Source organism: Esox lucius, chromosome 21, assembly GCF_011004845.1.
Source record: "Esox lucius isolate fEsoLuc1 chromosome 21, fEsoLuc1.pri, whole genome shotgun sequence".
Lineage (NCBI taxonomy): Eukaryota > Metazoa > Chordata > Actinopteri > Esociformes > Esocidae > Esox > Esox lucius.
Window position 1 is genome coordinate 214,625 of NC_047589.1, and position 14,709 is coordinate 229,333.

The window sequence follows — 14,709 nt, forward strand, 5'->3', positions numbered from 1 at the left end:
GCCATCTTTATGTAGAGCAACAATTATTTTGTATCCTCAGAGTTCTTTGCCATGAGGTGCCATTTTGAACTTTCAGTGACAATTATGAGGGAGTGTGAGTGCGATAACACCAAATTTAACACACCTGCTCCCCATTCACACCTGAGACCTTGTAACACTAACCAGTTCCATGACACCGGGGAGGGAAAATGGCTAAATGCACTCAATTTTGTTGCCAGCGGTTTAGACATTATTGGCTGCGTGTTGAGTTATTTTGAGGGGACAGCAAATTTACACTGTTATACAAGCTCTACACTCACTACTTTACATTGTAGCAAAGTGTCATTTCTTCAGTGTTGTCATATGAAAAGATACAATCAAATATGTGCAAAAATGTGAGGCGTGTACTCACTTTTGTGAGATACTGTACATGTTAAAATAAATACTGGCCATTGTTCAACTTTATTATATTATTACTAAACATCACTCAACATCATATTATACATTATTTTTAATATATATTTTATATCAATTATTTAATTATTCATTCTAATATATTTTTTCTATAAAAATGTCTTATTTGCCATTTGAGCTCTTCAGATAGTGTTTGTTATGTCTGCTCCGTGTGGCACTGCAGCTCCTCTTCCTATCCGGCGCTCCACCTCACCGGTGTACTAACCACCAGCCGGAGTGTGATGGCAGCAGATCGAGGACGCACCTTTTGTCACTTAGTCATTAGTTCAGTATATATTGGTTTTGTTAGACACAGTTCAGCACAGGTTATTGTTTCCTGTTGTGTATACGTGAGGTACTGTTTTGGGAATACAACAAGAGAATAACTATTATTGTTAGTTTTATTTCTTTCCATTTTGCTTAATTTTTATGCACACACTGTACTCGCACCGTCACAGTTTTTAAGTTACAATATTTTAGTAAGTGAAGAAACATTTGAATTGCACTGGTGAGCGCTCTGATGGTACAACAAAAGTAAGATTGAGGTATAGTCTTTACTGGCATTTAAAACACACCTCTGGGTTTTTCCAATCACAAGTATATCCAGTTACAAGTATCCCTTGTGACAATCGTGTGCAACTATGGATATGAGTACGAGGAGCTTGGCACACCCCTACTACCCAAATGTATGGTTTTGGGATGAATTACAGTTTTCCTGGAGTTCAATTCATTGTATTTGATGTATGTGGTGGGGCCTCACCTGTGTAAGGAGATCCATCTCTCCTAACAAGTTACTGAACATAGCATCAATGTCATCCATCTGTTAAGACAAAGCATAGAGAATAAGGAAGACGAAGTGCAGTCCACAGTTATTAGCACTCTTGGCAAAGTAGGTTGGTGAGTAACCATCCTCCTAGTTGTTAAAAAATAAATATGCATCCTCTTCCAGGAAGGTTCACCAGATTTATTTATTGTCATTGAACAGTACAAGTACAGAACAACAAAATGCAGTTAGACTCTAACCAGAAGTGCAAAAAATAATTGGCTTGATATTGAAGTTGGATATTTTCAGTAATATAGCTATTTGTTTTTTTTATAGCCACTGCATCATTCATGAAGGTCACCAGCCTTTTGACTAATTTCATGTGTGTTCTTTGACATTCTCCATGCTGAAAGATGACTAATACTGTAGTCCAATCACCATGTTTTCAGCCACTCAGCCCTCTCTACTTTCCTTCAGGGGCATCCCCATCAAAAACATGATGCAGTTTTATTGACATTTCAAGTGTCGGTTAAATTCACAAAAGCTGGACGCACTGCCCTTGATTTAGCTTGAGTGAATGAGAGAACATCCACACTTCAATGCCAACTGTAGTCACGTGTCCAACATCTATGACCACAAAGTGTCAAATCTATTTAACATGACTACATTTTTGAATCAGACAAACTTATTGGACAGACTGTTAGTGAGTTGGGTACCAAGTTATTGAACACTGTCAGTTTGCTAACTTTGACAATCCCTCTGACTTGTATTTGCAAGTACTGTACACTCTTTAACAATATAAAATGTAGTTCAGTGTCTGAATGTGTAGGGTTGCGGGACTGTCTGGTTTGCATTTGGAGTTAAGCCTAAGCTATTCTGGCATTTGTGTAACCTCATATTCATACCTTAAAGTAACAGGAAGTCATATGTCATTAGAGTTCGCAGTAGACCTTATATTTATACATACAATGGATGTGGAAAATGTTCAGACCTCTTCACTTTTTCCACATTTTGTTACATTTACATAAGTATTAAGATCCTTTGTATTGAAGCTTGAAATTGAGCTCAGGTGTATCCTGTTTCCATTGATCATCTTTCAAATTGCATTGGCTGCATTAGAGAAATAGCACCAGCTAGAATAATGGAGTCTGTCGATAGCATAGCTAGAGTAGTTAGCACAGTTTTCTCCACTGAGATTGTAACTACACCTTACTTGCAAAAGTTAATCAAGGTGGTATTCACCATAGCAATCTTTCCAGTCATAAACAAAAAATTATAATTATCCCCTGCATCTCACAATGTGGCTACTTCATGTTTGATCCCTTGCTCCAAAGGCCTGTGGGAAACTTGGCTTTAGCCTGATGAATTTACTGCCCTAAACGGGGCCCCTCCTCCTGGCAACACTGTTGATGAGATCACCCGTGCATCCCACAAAAGGGGACGTGTTGCTAATATTTATAACACCAAATATCCCTGGTACACAGACAATATTCGAGCACTGAAGCAAGCCTTTAGAAAATTGGACTGGAAATGGCGCTCCTCCAAGTTAAAAGTATTTAGACTAGCCTGGAAAGACTGTACAGTCCACATCTGCTCGATCAACCTATTTTTCCAATCTGATTGAAGCGAACAAAAATAATCCCACATTTATTTTTGATACGGTGGCAAAGTAAACCAAAAAGCAACATTCAAGAGCACTGGGTCTTCACTTCTGCTTTTTAGTTCAATATGATTGGACTACATCTCTACATTACACGCTAAAGGTCTGTCAGATATTCAGTCATTCCAATAAATCCAAAAAACCTTGATCTTCCAGAATCTGACTTTTTATCTGAACATAACCCAAAATCTAATGACGCTTAAGCCTGTTCTGTTATTTCTATTTTATTCATGTTTTTAATTGCTTCAAAGCATTGTTGAAAAATAAATGGCAATTACTCGAAAAGGGTATTGACATTGTTGTATATAAAAATTAAGATATCCCTAGCTTATCGCGCATAAACTAAATCTGCAGTAGTCTGATGATTTGCTCCACAACCAACATTGTAAAAATGTTGCAGAAACCCCCAGGACGTGAATGCACATTTGCAATCATGAACACCCGCATAGAAATTAGATTTACCCCGTTTGAACGTAACCTGCAATTATTATGGACACCAGTGATGGATTTTCAAAACGCAAATGAAAGAAATAAACTGTGATTATAAACCTGCATTTTTAGCTTAAAGGAAATGACGTCAGCAGCCAATGATAACCAATGAACACAATTTTCAGAGATGCAAAGCAAGCAGAATCACATTGCCTACCTGTTTGGACCGAGTTGACGTGTCCATGTCAAATGCAAATAATCATCCTTTGGCAGAGTGCTTCCCAACACACCTTTTCTCCTCAGATATCATGGTAAATTCCATATAATATTTTATCTTGAAGGCAGTGCCATGTTACAGCTATCTAACAAATAGTTGCCTAATTTATTAAACAATTCCTGTAAAAGCTATTTAGTGCAACTCGTCCTGACTGTGTTGTTCGGTGCATTTGAAAAATAAACCTTGAAACTTGAAAAAGATATAAGACCAAGTAGGCCTATTGCCTATCATTATTCTGAGTATAATGCGTCGAGTAGATAACTAAATAACGTTTGATATGACTCGGCTAATATTATCAAAGATATACTCTGTTTTTACCAGCCATCCAACCAACCAAAACTGGAGAAATTTAAACTAGCGCTTCCTCAGTCACTAAACTGGTTATGCGCGTCCACCTTTGCGCGCACGACTTTGGCACACAAATGAGGCGCCAATTCCTATTTTGATTAAAATAACGTAATTATAACATTAAACAATAGACTCAAACATACGTGTCATAATTGTTTCACGCACCTCTTCTTTTTCTATTGAAGTAATCCAAATGTAATCATAAATGTTTTCAAATGTATCTAATCCGATTAAAATATTTTTGTTGGTATCGTAGCGGATTACAGTTATTGTTTTTTTGTAATCCATTACTCCCCAACTCGGCCTATTGCTTCTTGACCTTAGTGCTGCTTTTGACACCACTGATCAATCCCTTGTTTTGGAGAGATTGGAAACCCATGTTTGGCAACACAAACATGTTTTTGCCAGGTTTAGATCATATTTTCTCAGAAAGACATCAGTTTTTATGTGTGGATGACCTGTCCTCTGAGAAATCAAATGTATTTTTAGTGTTCCTCAAGGCTCAGGCCTGGGACCTCTTATTGTATTCACTATATATGCTGCCTCTTGGTCTTCTGGAATTACAATGTCAATTTCTATGCAGATGATACTCAGTTGTACATTTCAATGAAACATGGAGAAGCCCCAAAATGACCTAGCCTGGAAACGTGTTACGGGCTTTTAAGGTTTGATTAGAATTTTTTTATTGTTATGCTACAAAGCACAACATTGACTAGCTCCTACTTACCTCTCTGATTTTATCAAGCCACAAGATGCTGCCCACCTAATTATGCTCCGAAGCCAAACTACACTTCATCATAAAAGCTAAAGAGATGAGTCTTTAGTAGACACTTAAAGGTTGAGACTGAGTCTGTGTCTCTCAATTTAAATGGAAGATCACTCCACAATAGTGGAGCTGCATGCATCTAAAAATGTAGTGTACCAGGCATGGCCAACATTGTGGTCTGTATTGTGCCATGTAAAAGCCATTGGTTACAGTTACATCCTTTCTACAGCCAGCATCAACCATTTAGCATTCATCATTTGCTTTGACTTGATCATAATTAACAGCAAAACACATACAGTGGGGAGAACAAGTATTTGATACACTGGCGATTTTGCAGGTATTCCTACGTACCTACGTATTTTTATCATAGGTACACTTCAACTGTGAGAGACAGAATCTAAAACAAAAATCCAGAAAATCACATTGTATGATTTTTTTTAAATTAATTTGCATTTTATTGCATGATATAAGTATTATAAGTATCTTCAGTGTTGTCATATGAAAAGATATAATCAAATATTTATAATCAGATAATATATTATTCTGCGTTAATAATTTGTGTTTTACACATGGTGTTATGTTTTCCAGCCTCAGTTTCTAATCTATACTCAGTAGCTAATTAATCCACTGTTTTCATTTGTACATTTGACTTGCTTCTATAGGCAAATATTTAGTGGAATGCATAGTTGCCATGATTATTTCATAAAAAAAAAACTACCTACCAGAGTAAAAAAATGGCTAACGTTAGCGATAAATACTATCGACGTTAGCTAGCTAGTAATGTTAGCTAATGGAAATATATTTAACTAACCTCAGTTTAATCTAACATTAGTTCTTCAAAAATAATTCTGGTGACATGAACAATATAACATACGGTTTAGCCAATAATAATTTTACCATTTCGAGATGGTGTCATGATTTCAAGCCTCAGTAGCTAATCTATGCTCAAGTAGCTAAGCTAATTCTCTGTTTTCATTTGTACAATGACTTGCTAATATAAGCAAATGTTTAGTGGAATGCAACGTTGCCATGATTATTTCAACAAAAATAAATGCTAGAACATTCTCAGTGTAAACTAGCATTAGTTCACCTTAAATCCTTCTGGTGTCATGAACAAACATAACAGCCAATGATTTAGCTATTAAAAATGTGCCTTTGGTAGAGAGTGTGTTATGTGATTAAGTGTCAGTGGATAATCCATTCTCAGTAGTTAAGTAATTTCTCTGTTTTCATTGGTTTCTACAGCTCCACTTCTAACTGAGGTCTAAACTTTAAATTGTAGACATGGCAGTTAAATTTATCTGAGTTGTAATTTAACAATAACACATGGAATACATAGGGTACATTTTTGATCATCAAATTTAAACCATTTGAAAATGATAATGATTGTCTCTTCTGACCCCATCGTTATCATACAAAAAACAAAAGGTGAATTAATGAATATGCTCTGCGCTGGGGAAGACTAATACAAATTCATTCAGTTATATTTACCATACATTTAAGCCACATTTATTACTTTCTGAAAATTTCAAGCAACTACCTTGTTACATTGTTTGGTGCTTAAGGTGTTATACTGCTCTGATAGTGTCAGACATTTGAAGTATCCATATTTATCTGATGCAGAATATTGTATTATAATACCATTTGAGGTAAATGTCCTGAAAACTATTGCAATGTAACATGCAAGTACATTTTGTTTGGCCAAACAGTAGCGCAATACCAGCCATAACATCTCTTGTTCTTTTGAGACTACATTTGGTGCACAGGGGTTGTGTCTTTACCTTGTGTGCATTTTGTTTTAAGTTGGCCACATGGGAACACTATAGGAAAGGAAAAATCATAGATGCCGTATTGCTTTGCAACTATGGATATAAGTTGAAAAAAATGTGTGATCTGGCTAGTAGTAACCCGCTAAATGCTGCTTGCAGCTTTCATTTTTATTATTATTATTCACCAGGGCCATTTTCAGAGTCCTATAGCTCGATCCCCTTTGGTTCAAAATGCTCCAAATTTTGCCTGATTGTAGATGACCAAGGTCTGAAAGGACCTTGGTCATCATGTTACCCATAGTCCTCATAGTGGCGCTGTTGCACTCAGCAGAAAATGGAAAAAGTGAAACTCCGATCTCATTAACTGAATGTTGTAGAGACACGCAACCAAGTTCCATATATACCCCTTCTCATGCTGACCAAAAAAGTCTCTGGAGTCTTTAAAATTCACCCCTTGGATTTTCCAACATTTTTAAGTTGGTGAAATAAATTGTTAACGATATCACAGACGAGACTGCTGAACAGATTTGCATGCTGTTTGGTATGAAGGACCTTTGAACTATTATCTCTAAACGTTAAATTAGGAAAGTTTATATCTCAAATAGTATAGCCGAAATCTACAAATGAAATTGAGCTGGGCGGGTCTATTTTATTTTTTTTAGAAATCCATTAATCCCAAATGGAACATCAAACAGCTATGGAACGAAACATACTCGTAAATGTGTCTGGTAGGAATGGACAGGAAAACTTCCATACAGAAATACCGTTTGGGGGTGCTATAAACATAAATGTTTCTTAAGATTTTGCCGTTAATAAATACACACTTAAATGACATCTCCTCCCAAACTGCTGTATGGATTTGGATGACATTATGTGTGAAGGACCATTGTCTTTAAACGTTTGATAAGATAAGTTGATAAGTCAAACAATTTGGCCTCCATTTTGACATGTCTCCTCTGAGACTGCTGAACAGATTTGCATGCTATTGGGTGTGATGGACCTTTGAACCATTATCAAAGTATAGAATGACCTTATAGGAGCGCTATAAACCTCACCAATGTTTTGCTATAAATACTTCTAGGATATAAATCCTAGAAGGATTACCAAGAAAGATGCTACTTGCTTTAGAGATAAACACCATGGCTAGGAATGAACCCTGAAAGGTATGAACAGCTAGCTCTCATGATGGTGCTACAAACCTCACTGATTTTAAGAAATTCACCAAATATCTGCCAAATATGTCAGAGACATATAACTTTCTGGAGATGTTAATCACTAAATGAGGTAACTGAGCCAAACATTCTTCAGCTTAACAAGCTGAACCCTTTCCCATTCAAAGTCAGTGGTATTAGGAATTAGAGGACTTTAGCTGTCACTCACGTGGTAAACGATAGGTGGCTAAAGCAAGGTGGGTAACGCTAGGTGGCTAAAGCAAGGTGGTTTACAGTATATGGCTTATGCTAGATGTCTAACCCAAGGTGACTCATGCTATGTGGCTAACGCAAGTTGGCTTACGCTATGTGGCTAACACTGGGTGGCTAATGCAAGGTCGCAAACGCAAGATGGCTAGCACCAGGTGGCAAATGCAAGGTGGCAAAAGCAAGTTGGCTAATGCTAGGTGGCTAATGCAAGGTGGCTTATGCAGTGTGGATAACGCTAGGTGGCTAATGCAAGGTGGCTTACAGTATATGGCTAATGCTTGATGTCTAACCCAAGGTGACTCAAGCTATGTGACTAACGCAAGTTGGCTTTCGCTATGTGGCTAACACTAGGTGGCTAACGCAATGTCGCTAATGTAAGGTGGCTAATGCTAGGTGGCTAACGCTAGGTGACCAACACAGGGTGGATAACGTAAGTTGGCTAACACTAGGTGGTCAAAGCAAGGTGGCTTGCGCAAGGTGGGTAACACAAGGTGACTTACACTCTGTGGATAATGTTAGGTGGCTAACGGAAGGTGGCTTACGCTATGTGGCTAATGCTATATGTCTAACCCTGGGTAACTCATGCTATGTGGCAAACACTAAGTGGCTAACGCTAGGTGGCTAAAGCAGTGTCGCTAACGCTAGGTGGCTTACACTAGGTGGCTAACGATAGATGGCTAAAACAATGTCGCTAATGCTAGGTAGCTAACGCAAGATGGCTAACATCTTTGACACTTTGTACCTATACATAATGTAATGGCTTTATAGCAGCTATAAATGTCACATATGTTAAGATATTCACTGAAATTCTGCCATACAAGTTTGACACATAAAATTTCCTGTTGAAGGTAATCAGTACATGATGTATCTTCGATACTTAATGTAAACTATTTCCACTTAATCAACCCCTTACCCCAGACTTTTTCTCTTTCAACAAACAAAAACACATCATGGTGTGTCTTAGACACTTGATATCCATCATCTCCTCTGTCTCCACAACCTCCCAACACATTCTCCTCTACGCCCATACGCACTCCTCCTTCCACACTATTACACACATTATATTCTCTCTTCAAACACAATCCACTCTCCTCCCCCCCTCCTCACCAAGACACACTCTTTGCTCCACACACATATTCCAACCCTACCCTCTACTCCCTCCCTCCAAATACACTTTCTCTCATCTCTCTTTACACACTCTCTTATCTCCACATCTCCTGTCACTCAGCATACAGACATTCCTTTTTTCATCCAAGAAACCTGACTCCTCCCCCACAAACACTATGTCCCATATCTGTACACATAACACATACACACATTCTCCACTCTATACACACATGGTTTTTGCCAGACTGTGTAAGCGAAGCTGGCCAAGAAGAGCGAATGTCTAACTAAGTAAGTGAGGGAGTGACAGGCTATATACGTTGTTAAATAGCGTATTGGTTAGAGACACAGACTGCCATGCAGCCGACCGGTGTTCCAAGCTCGCTGCAGACAAAACAAATAGACAAAAACTTTGCTGGCTGCAACCTTCAGTAGCTATGTTATAGTATGCCTAAAACCATGCAGTTTAATCTTATATTGTGAATGTTTCTGGTGGATTTTCAAAGTATGCATTTGTGTATGCTTTTTGGGTTATTATAGACCACAACCCCTGGAGCAGCAACTACCAGCAGGCCCTTTGGTGTAGTCGGAACATCTCTGCCCTGTTTCGATTCCCTTCTCAGACATCCCAAATTCTCTATCTCAGAAATGTTTATCCACTAGGTAATTTTCAGCCTTCACACAACAATATATATATCCCCTCTGTAATACCATTATTCTCATATATTTAAGAGAATAACTGTATTACGTGACCCTTTTGTACTGTTATTGTTTTCCAAATAAACTAATTGGCCATGGAGTGATTGGAGTCATTGTTTTCGTTATAATTAGGCTGTATAGCTATTAGCTAGCCATCTTAAGCAATCTTTGTACAAGACTGCTCTTAAGTTCCGTTAATACATTTTCTGTGGTCCACATTATTTCAGCAAAAATGTAATGGCTGAGGTAAAAGTTGCATTCTGCTGCTTAAATAGCATAATGGTTAAAAACAGTCTGCCACATAGAAAACCAAGGATTGAAACCTGCCAGCGACAACAATATTCATCCCTTTTAATCAGCTGAACTAGGGTTGCCTGGTTCCTTTTCTGGTTTCAAGTTCTGTTTATTTTGTTTTGATTACCTCTTTTTCAATTGGACATAAGTACTGACATTCATTCATACATGCATTGCCTTTCAAAACTCCCTTTTGGAGAGTTACATGGAATATCTTTGTTGTTAATCATTTTTCCAAATGTTTATCTTTTTTCCTACTTTTTATCTAATTTTTATTCACAATGGTTTCTTTATTCAGGTTCATGATGTCTACTCTGACTTTCAATAAGCACCTAGTGTTTGAGGTTCCTTGAGTCAAATTTTAAGGATAGAATTGAAAGTATGTGCTGTGTTTAGGCACTCTGCATTGTGTCATGCATAACATTGGCCATATACCAAACAATTGCTTGCCACATTGCTTGAACATACTCTGAATTCATTCAAATTCAGAATTCATATTGTGAAAATAGGTTTGTTAAGATCAAGACAAAGATCAACTTGACTAGAATTTCTAAAGTTTGGGGAACTAGTTAAATAAGGCATACCATTAACACCTGTGTATGTGTGTTTGTACACGCTTGCAAATGTGTGTTGCTCCCCCACCCTTTCTAGAAATACTGTTGTGCCTCAAAATAAAGGGAAGTGGTTAGAGGGCACCTTCCTGTTGCTACTCACGATGTTGAAAATAGTGTTGAAGTTTGCAAGAAATGATAACATGTGATGTCTTTTGCAAGGTCTGTAACACTATATAAGCCTCATATAGGCCTGTAACATGATTTTTTGTAATACAGAAATCAGCTTGAAACACATAAGCACAATCATATCTTCACCACAAATTTTTTTGGCCGTTTTAAGATTATACAGCCAAACAAAATGATCTTGTTCTCTCAAATAAAGCAGGGGTTTGTGTGTTATGACAAGCCCAGAATAACATACAATAGCAATATCCTTGTGATTTCGGTTAATATCATCCATGTGCTCAATAACAGTCAGCAAAACATGTACCAGTTCCCACTTAATATTATTTTAATTGTTACTTTGTAATTGTAAATTCTTATTTTTCGCAATCTGGGAAATTGAATTAATACCCTACTATGTCTTGTGGGTGGGAGCAAGAACACGTGCTGTTGTGATACCATTAGCTAATGGGGACCCAAATAAACAATAATGATTAAACAACATTTTACTAATCATTTTTAGAAAATAAATCATTGAAAGCATTGTGAGTTTTGCAGACTAATGTATGTTGTAGTTAACACCCAGCCAGAGTGTAATTCTCGATTTGTTAGCTCATACCAAATACAGCTATACTCCACCCTGAGTAAATAGAGTCAAAGGCATTCAACAGAAATTGTGGCATGACTGACCATATTCAGGTTCAAGCTTTAGTGTGTAAAAGACAAAACGTATGTAAAGGTGCAAAAATGCAGTACTATCAACATCCTCTGTAAAAATCAGAAAATGACATCAAATACAAAGCTTAATTTAGCCCCCTCCACTCCAAAAAGTTGAACAAGGCATGTAAACAAAAAGCCATTTAACTCTTTTAAAAGACAAAAGCATTTGAGAAAAAAAAAGTGTGAACACAAAATACTATACATTTTTTATACATTTTTAATCTATTTTTCTTTTCTAAATGGTGAAATTTAGAGACAGATGTGTCTTAGGTTCTATATAACTACTACCACATGTTGGGTAACATGAAGTAAGACACCTGCTGGGATAAGACAACCCCCTCCCTAAGTCTTCAAAGAAAACATAAATGTCACAAATAAAAAGAACCCTTTAAAATGTTATCCAACTGCCACTAGACTTGAGAAACAAAGCTTTATGCCTGATCATTTGTTTCTAGCTGTAATTGAGACAGGCTATATTTTTGGAACTACAGTATTAAAATAGTATGTACATAGTACACGTATATATAATTGTGTAAAAATTGACCCACTTATTTCATACTTCAGTATAATTACATTATAACACATGATGGAAAATAAAATGTCAGTACACAAAAAATATACTTTAGTAGTATATTTTAAGTACACAAAATTGTTATTTCCAATCATGTATTGTTTGACCTGAACATGTTCAATAACCAAAGGCAGTTGGCAGGCATAATCTGATTTTTGTTAACCTGAAATGATCCATCCAAGCACAATCTATAATAATCCATCTAAATCTCACAAGCAACCAGTTTAGCTCAAGACAAGACCGTAGTGAATAGAAGAAGGTACTCCAGGATGTAAAAATTTTACACATAGCCTACAGTATTAAAAAATTATTACATCTATTTGGTCACGTGTCTAAAGAATGCCCTATGGCATAGACCTACCATAACGAAGAATAGGGAGACAACTTGCTAGTTAAGCCATATATTATTATAAAAAACAATTTCATTAAATAACAAGAAATCTGTCAACTGTAACAATATTTCCAAACCTATTTTTTTTAAATATGCAATTACACATCGATAATGGGGGGCGTTACCACTGGATTTATATTGCACTGAGTAAACATTACTATGGGAGGTTTCAATTAATCCCGACCTGAGTCTTTAAACCAAAAGCTTAACATGTAAACATGGACATATAATCCATGAAAACATGGAATTCTGTGGAAATACCAGAGGCAGGCATACTCAAGCAACTGCAGGACCGATATGTGTATTTTTTTCACTTATAAAAGGAGCACATAGATTTAGTCACATGTACAGCACCATGTACTCTTAAAAAAAAAATCTACCATAAGAATTGTATGTCACGTTTCCCTGGACACTAACGTTCTCTGTTTGCTGATTATATGTGTCTATTACAATAGATTTTAGAAAAACAATCTGTGTTACAGTTTGCATAAAACTAGACAATGGTTTGGGACCATGGTCCCGCTCAATGCATTATTGATTTACAGAATCACAATATCTTTTTAGACACAACTCTAATTTAATGTAAATATATTCTCTCTCTATAATCTGTGATATTTGGTTCTCATCTCAGAAGGAATTTCAGATGTGAGAAGACCGCTTTTTACACCAAAAGAACATAAGTGGCTGCCTTCCTTGCAAAATGAGGGGCTAAACAATTCACCTGTGCCTCCTATCTGCTTTCATTTAGTGTTTTATTTACATTTATCTAAACAAGAGTAATCAACTTAGATATATAAAAATAAGACATACATTAAGAAACACCAACACAACCCTAGATTGAATACACAACTGGGACGAACCAGGCTAGAATTCTGGAACTACAATCTAAATCAGAATTTGTATTAAATGCTGACAACTCATAAACACTCTATTCAATTTAAATTTCCTGTACTTCTGACCTCTCCATGACTGAAATAAATGGTACGTATCACTCTGATAACTTCAAAACACGTAATCTAACCAACAATTATCACATTCGAAGTATTTGACAGTAAGGCAAAAACCGACTGGTTTGCATAAGCATGGTGAAGAGAAAATAAAATTGACATCAATAATTTCTGCATACATTAGCAGCATTGAAAGACAAAAGTTAATTTTCCTCAATAGTCCAAGTGTATCCCCACAATAATAGGAATAAACTCACCTTTGCTCCTTTGTAATCTTTGTTAACTTATCTATTGAATTACAACCGGTTCATGAACGTCAATTACGTTTCTAGTGTCTAACTTTTTATCTAAAAATAATGTACAAAGTCTAAAACTCATGAGGGGTTGGGTTGTTGAAATGAACTGTATCTGATTCAACCACTTTAGTTTCCTGGTCTATGAGGAAGTTCAGGTCCAGGCTTGTCAGTGCATTCCATTTTCACAAGACTTTCACAACACAGGCAGTGTTATAGGGTGTATAACCACTTGCTTATCTGCAAAATAATAGTGTGTATGTACTTTAGTGATAGGAGGTATTTACCATCAATTATAAAAAGTTATGAAAGTTAGAGAATGTTTTTTAAAGTAAATCTCTAATTGGAAACCAACATGTCAGTAACTAACGGGGAAATCCATCAATGTTGATACTGTGTAATTAAGTGAAGAGAGAGAAGAGAGAGCAAAGGGTGTTTAGGCATGTTGTTGGGAGTGTTTAGGTTACAAAATCATTAACTTTTTTCAAAAGGATTATTACCAAATATGAGTGGAAGTATGAAATGATATTTCAACAATGTGGTTTCTAATAGAATATTGACTTTGTGTTTCAAATACATTTTAAAGACATTATTTAATCAGGTATGTCAACTGAGAACTTATTCTGATTTCAATGATGACAAGTGGGGTATTCCATCAAGGCAGACACTTGTTTTTGCACCCATTTATCATGAGCTGAACTCAAAGATCTAAGACTTTTTCTATGTACACAAAAGGCCTATGTCTCTCAAATATTGTTAACAAATCCGTCTAAATCTGTGTTAGTGAGCACTTCTCCTTTGCGTTTATAATTTTGTTCAGTCTATGTTCAAAACCACGCCCTTGCACATGTTCATCTGTCAATGGTGGCCATGTTTTTTGACATACCGGCCTGGCTGATACAAATTTAACGAACCCCTTGGTCCCTAAATGCCAAATATCAAAGTATGTGGAGCTCGGACATTTGATGCCATAGGTTATTTCTTTTAGTATTTTTCACCCATTTGAAATGTCCGCCAAACCATTAAAGCGAAGTTAATAAGTCCCAATGGCAAATATGTTCCTTATGAGGAGATGGATTTATATACCTCTTTTCAATGCTATATCTCAA

The 14,709-nt window shown here is 36.5% G+C and overlaps 1 protein-coding gene across 1 annotated transcript in view; it reads right to left on the reverse strand.

Moving 5' to 3' along the window:
- The window catches only part of apbb1ip (amyloid beta (A4) precursor protein-binding, family B, member 1 interacting protein), a 59,432-nt gene extending 45,708 nt beyond the window's left edge, over positions 1 to 13,724 (reverse strand). Inside the window, exons 1-2 of the mRNA XM_013132283.3 lie at positions 13,565 to 13,724; positions 1,193 to 1,252 (exon numbers count right to left, since the gene is read on the reverse strand). Of these exons, the coding sequence (XP_012987737.2) occupies positions 1,193 to 1,252 (60 nt within the window). The 5' untranslated portion in view covers positions 13,565 to 13,724. The remainder of the gene's footprint in view (positions 1 to 1,192; positions 1,253 to 13,564) is intronic.
- Positions 13,725 to 14,709: the final 985 nt, after the last annotated feature.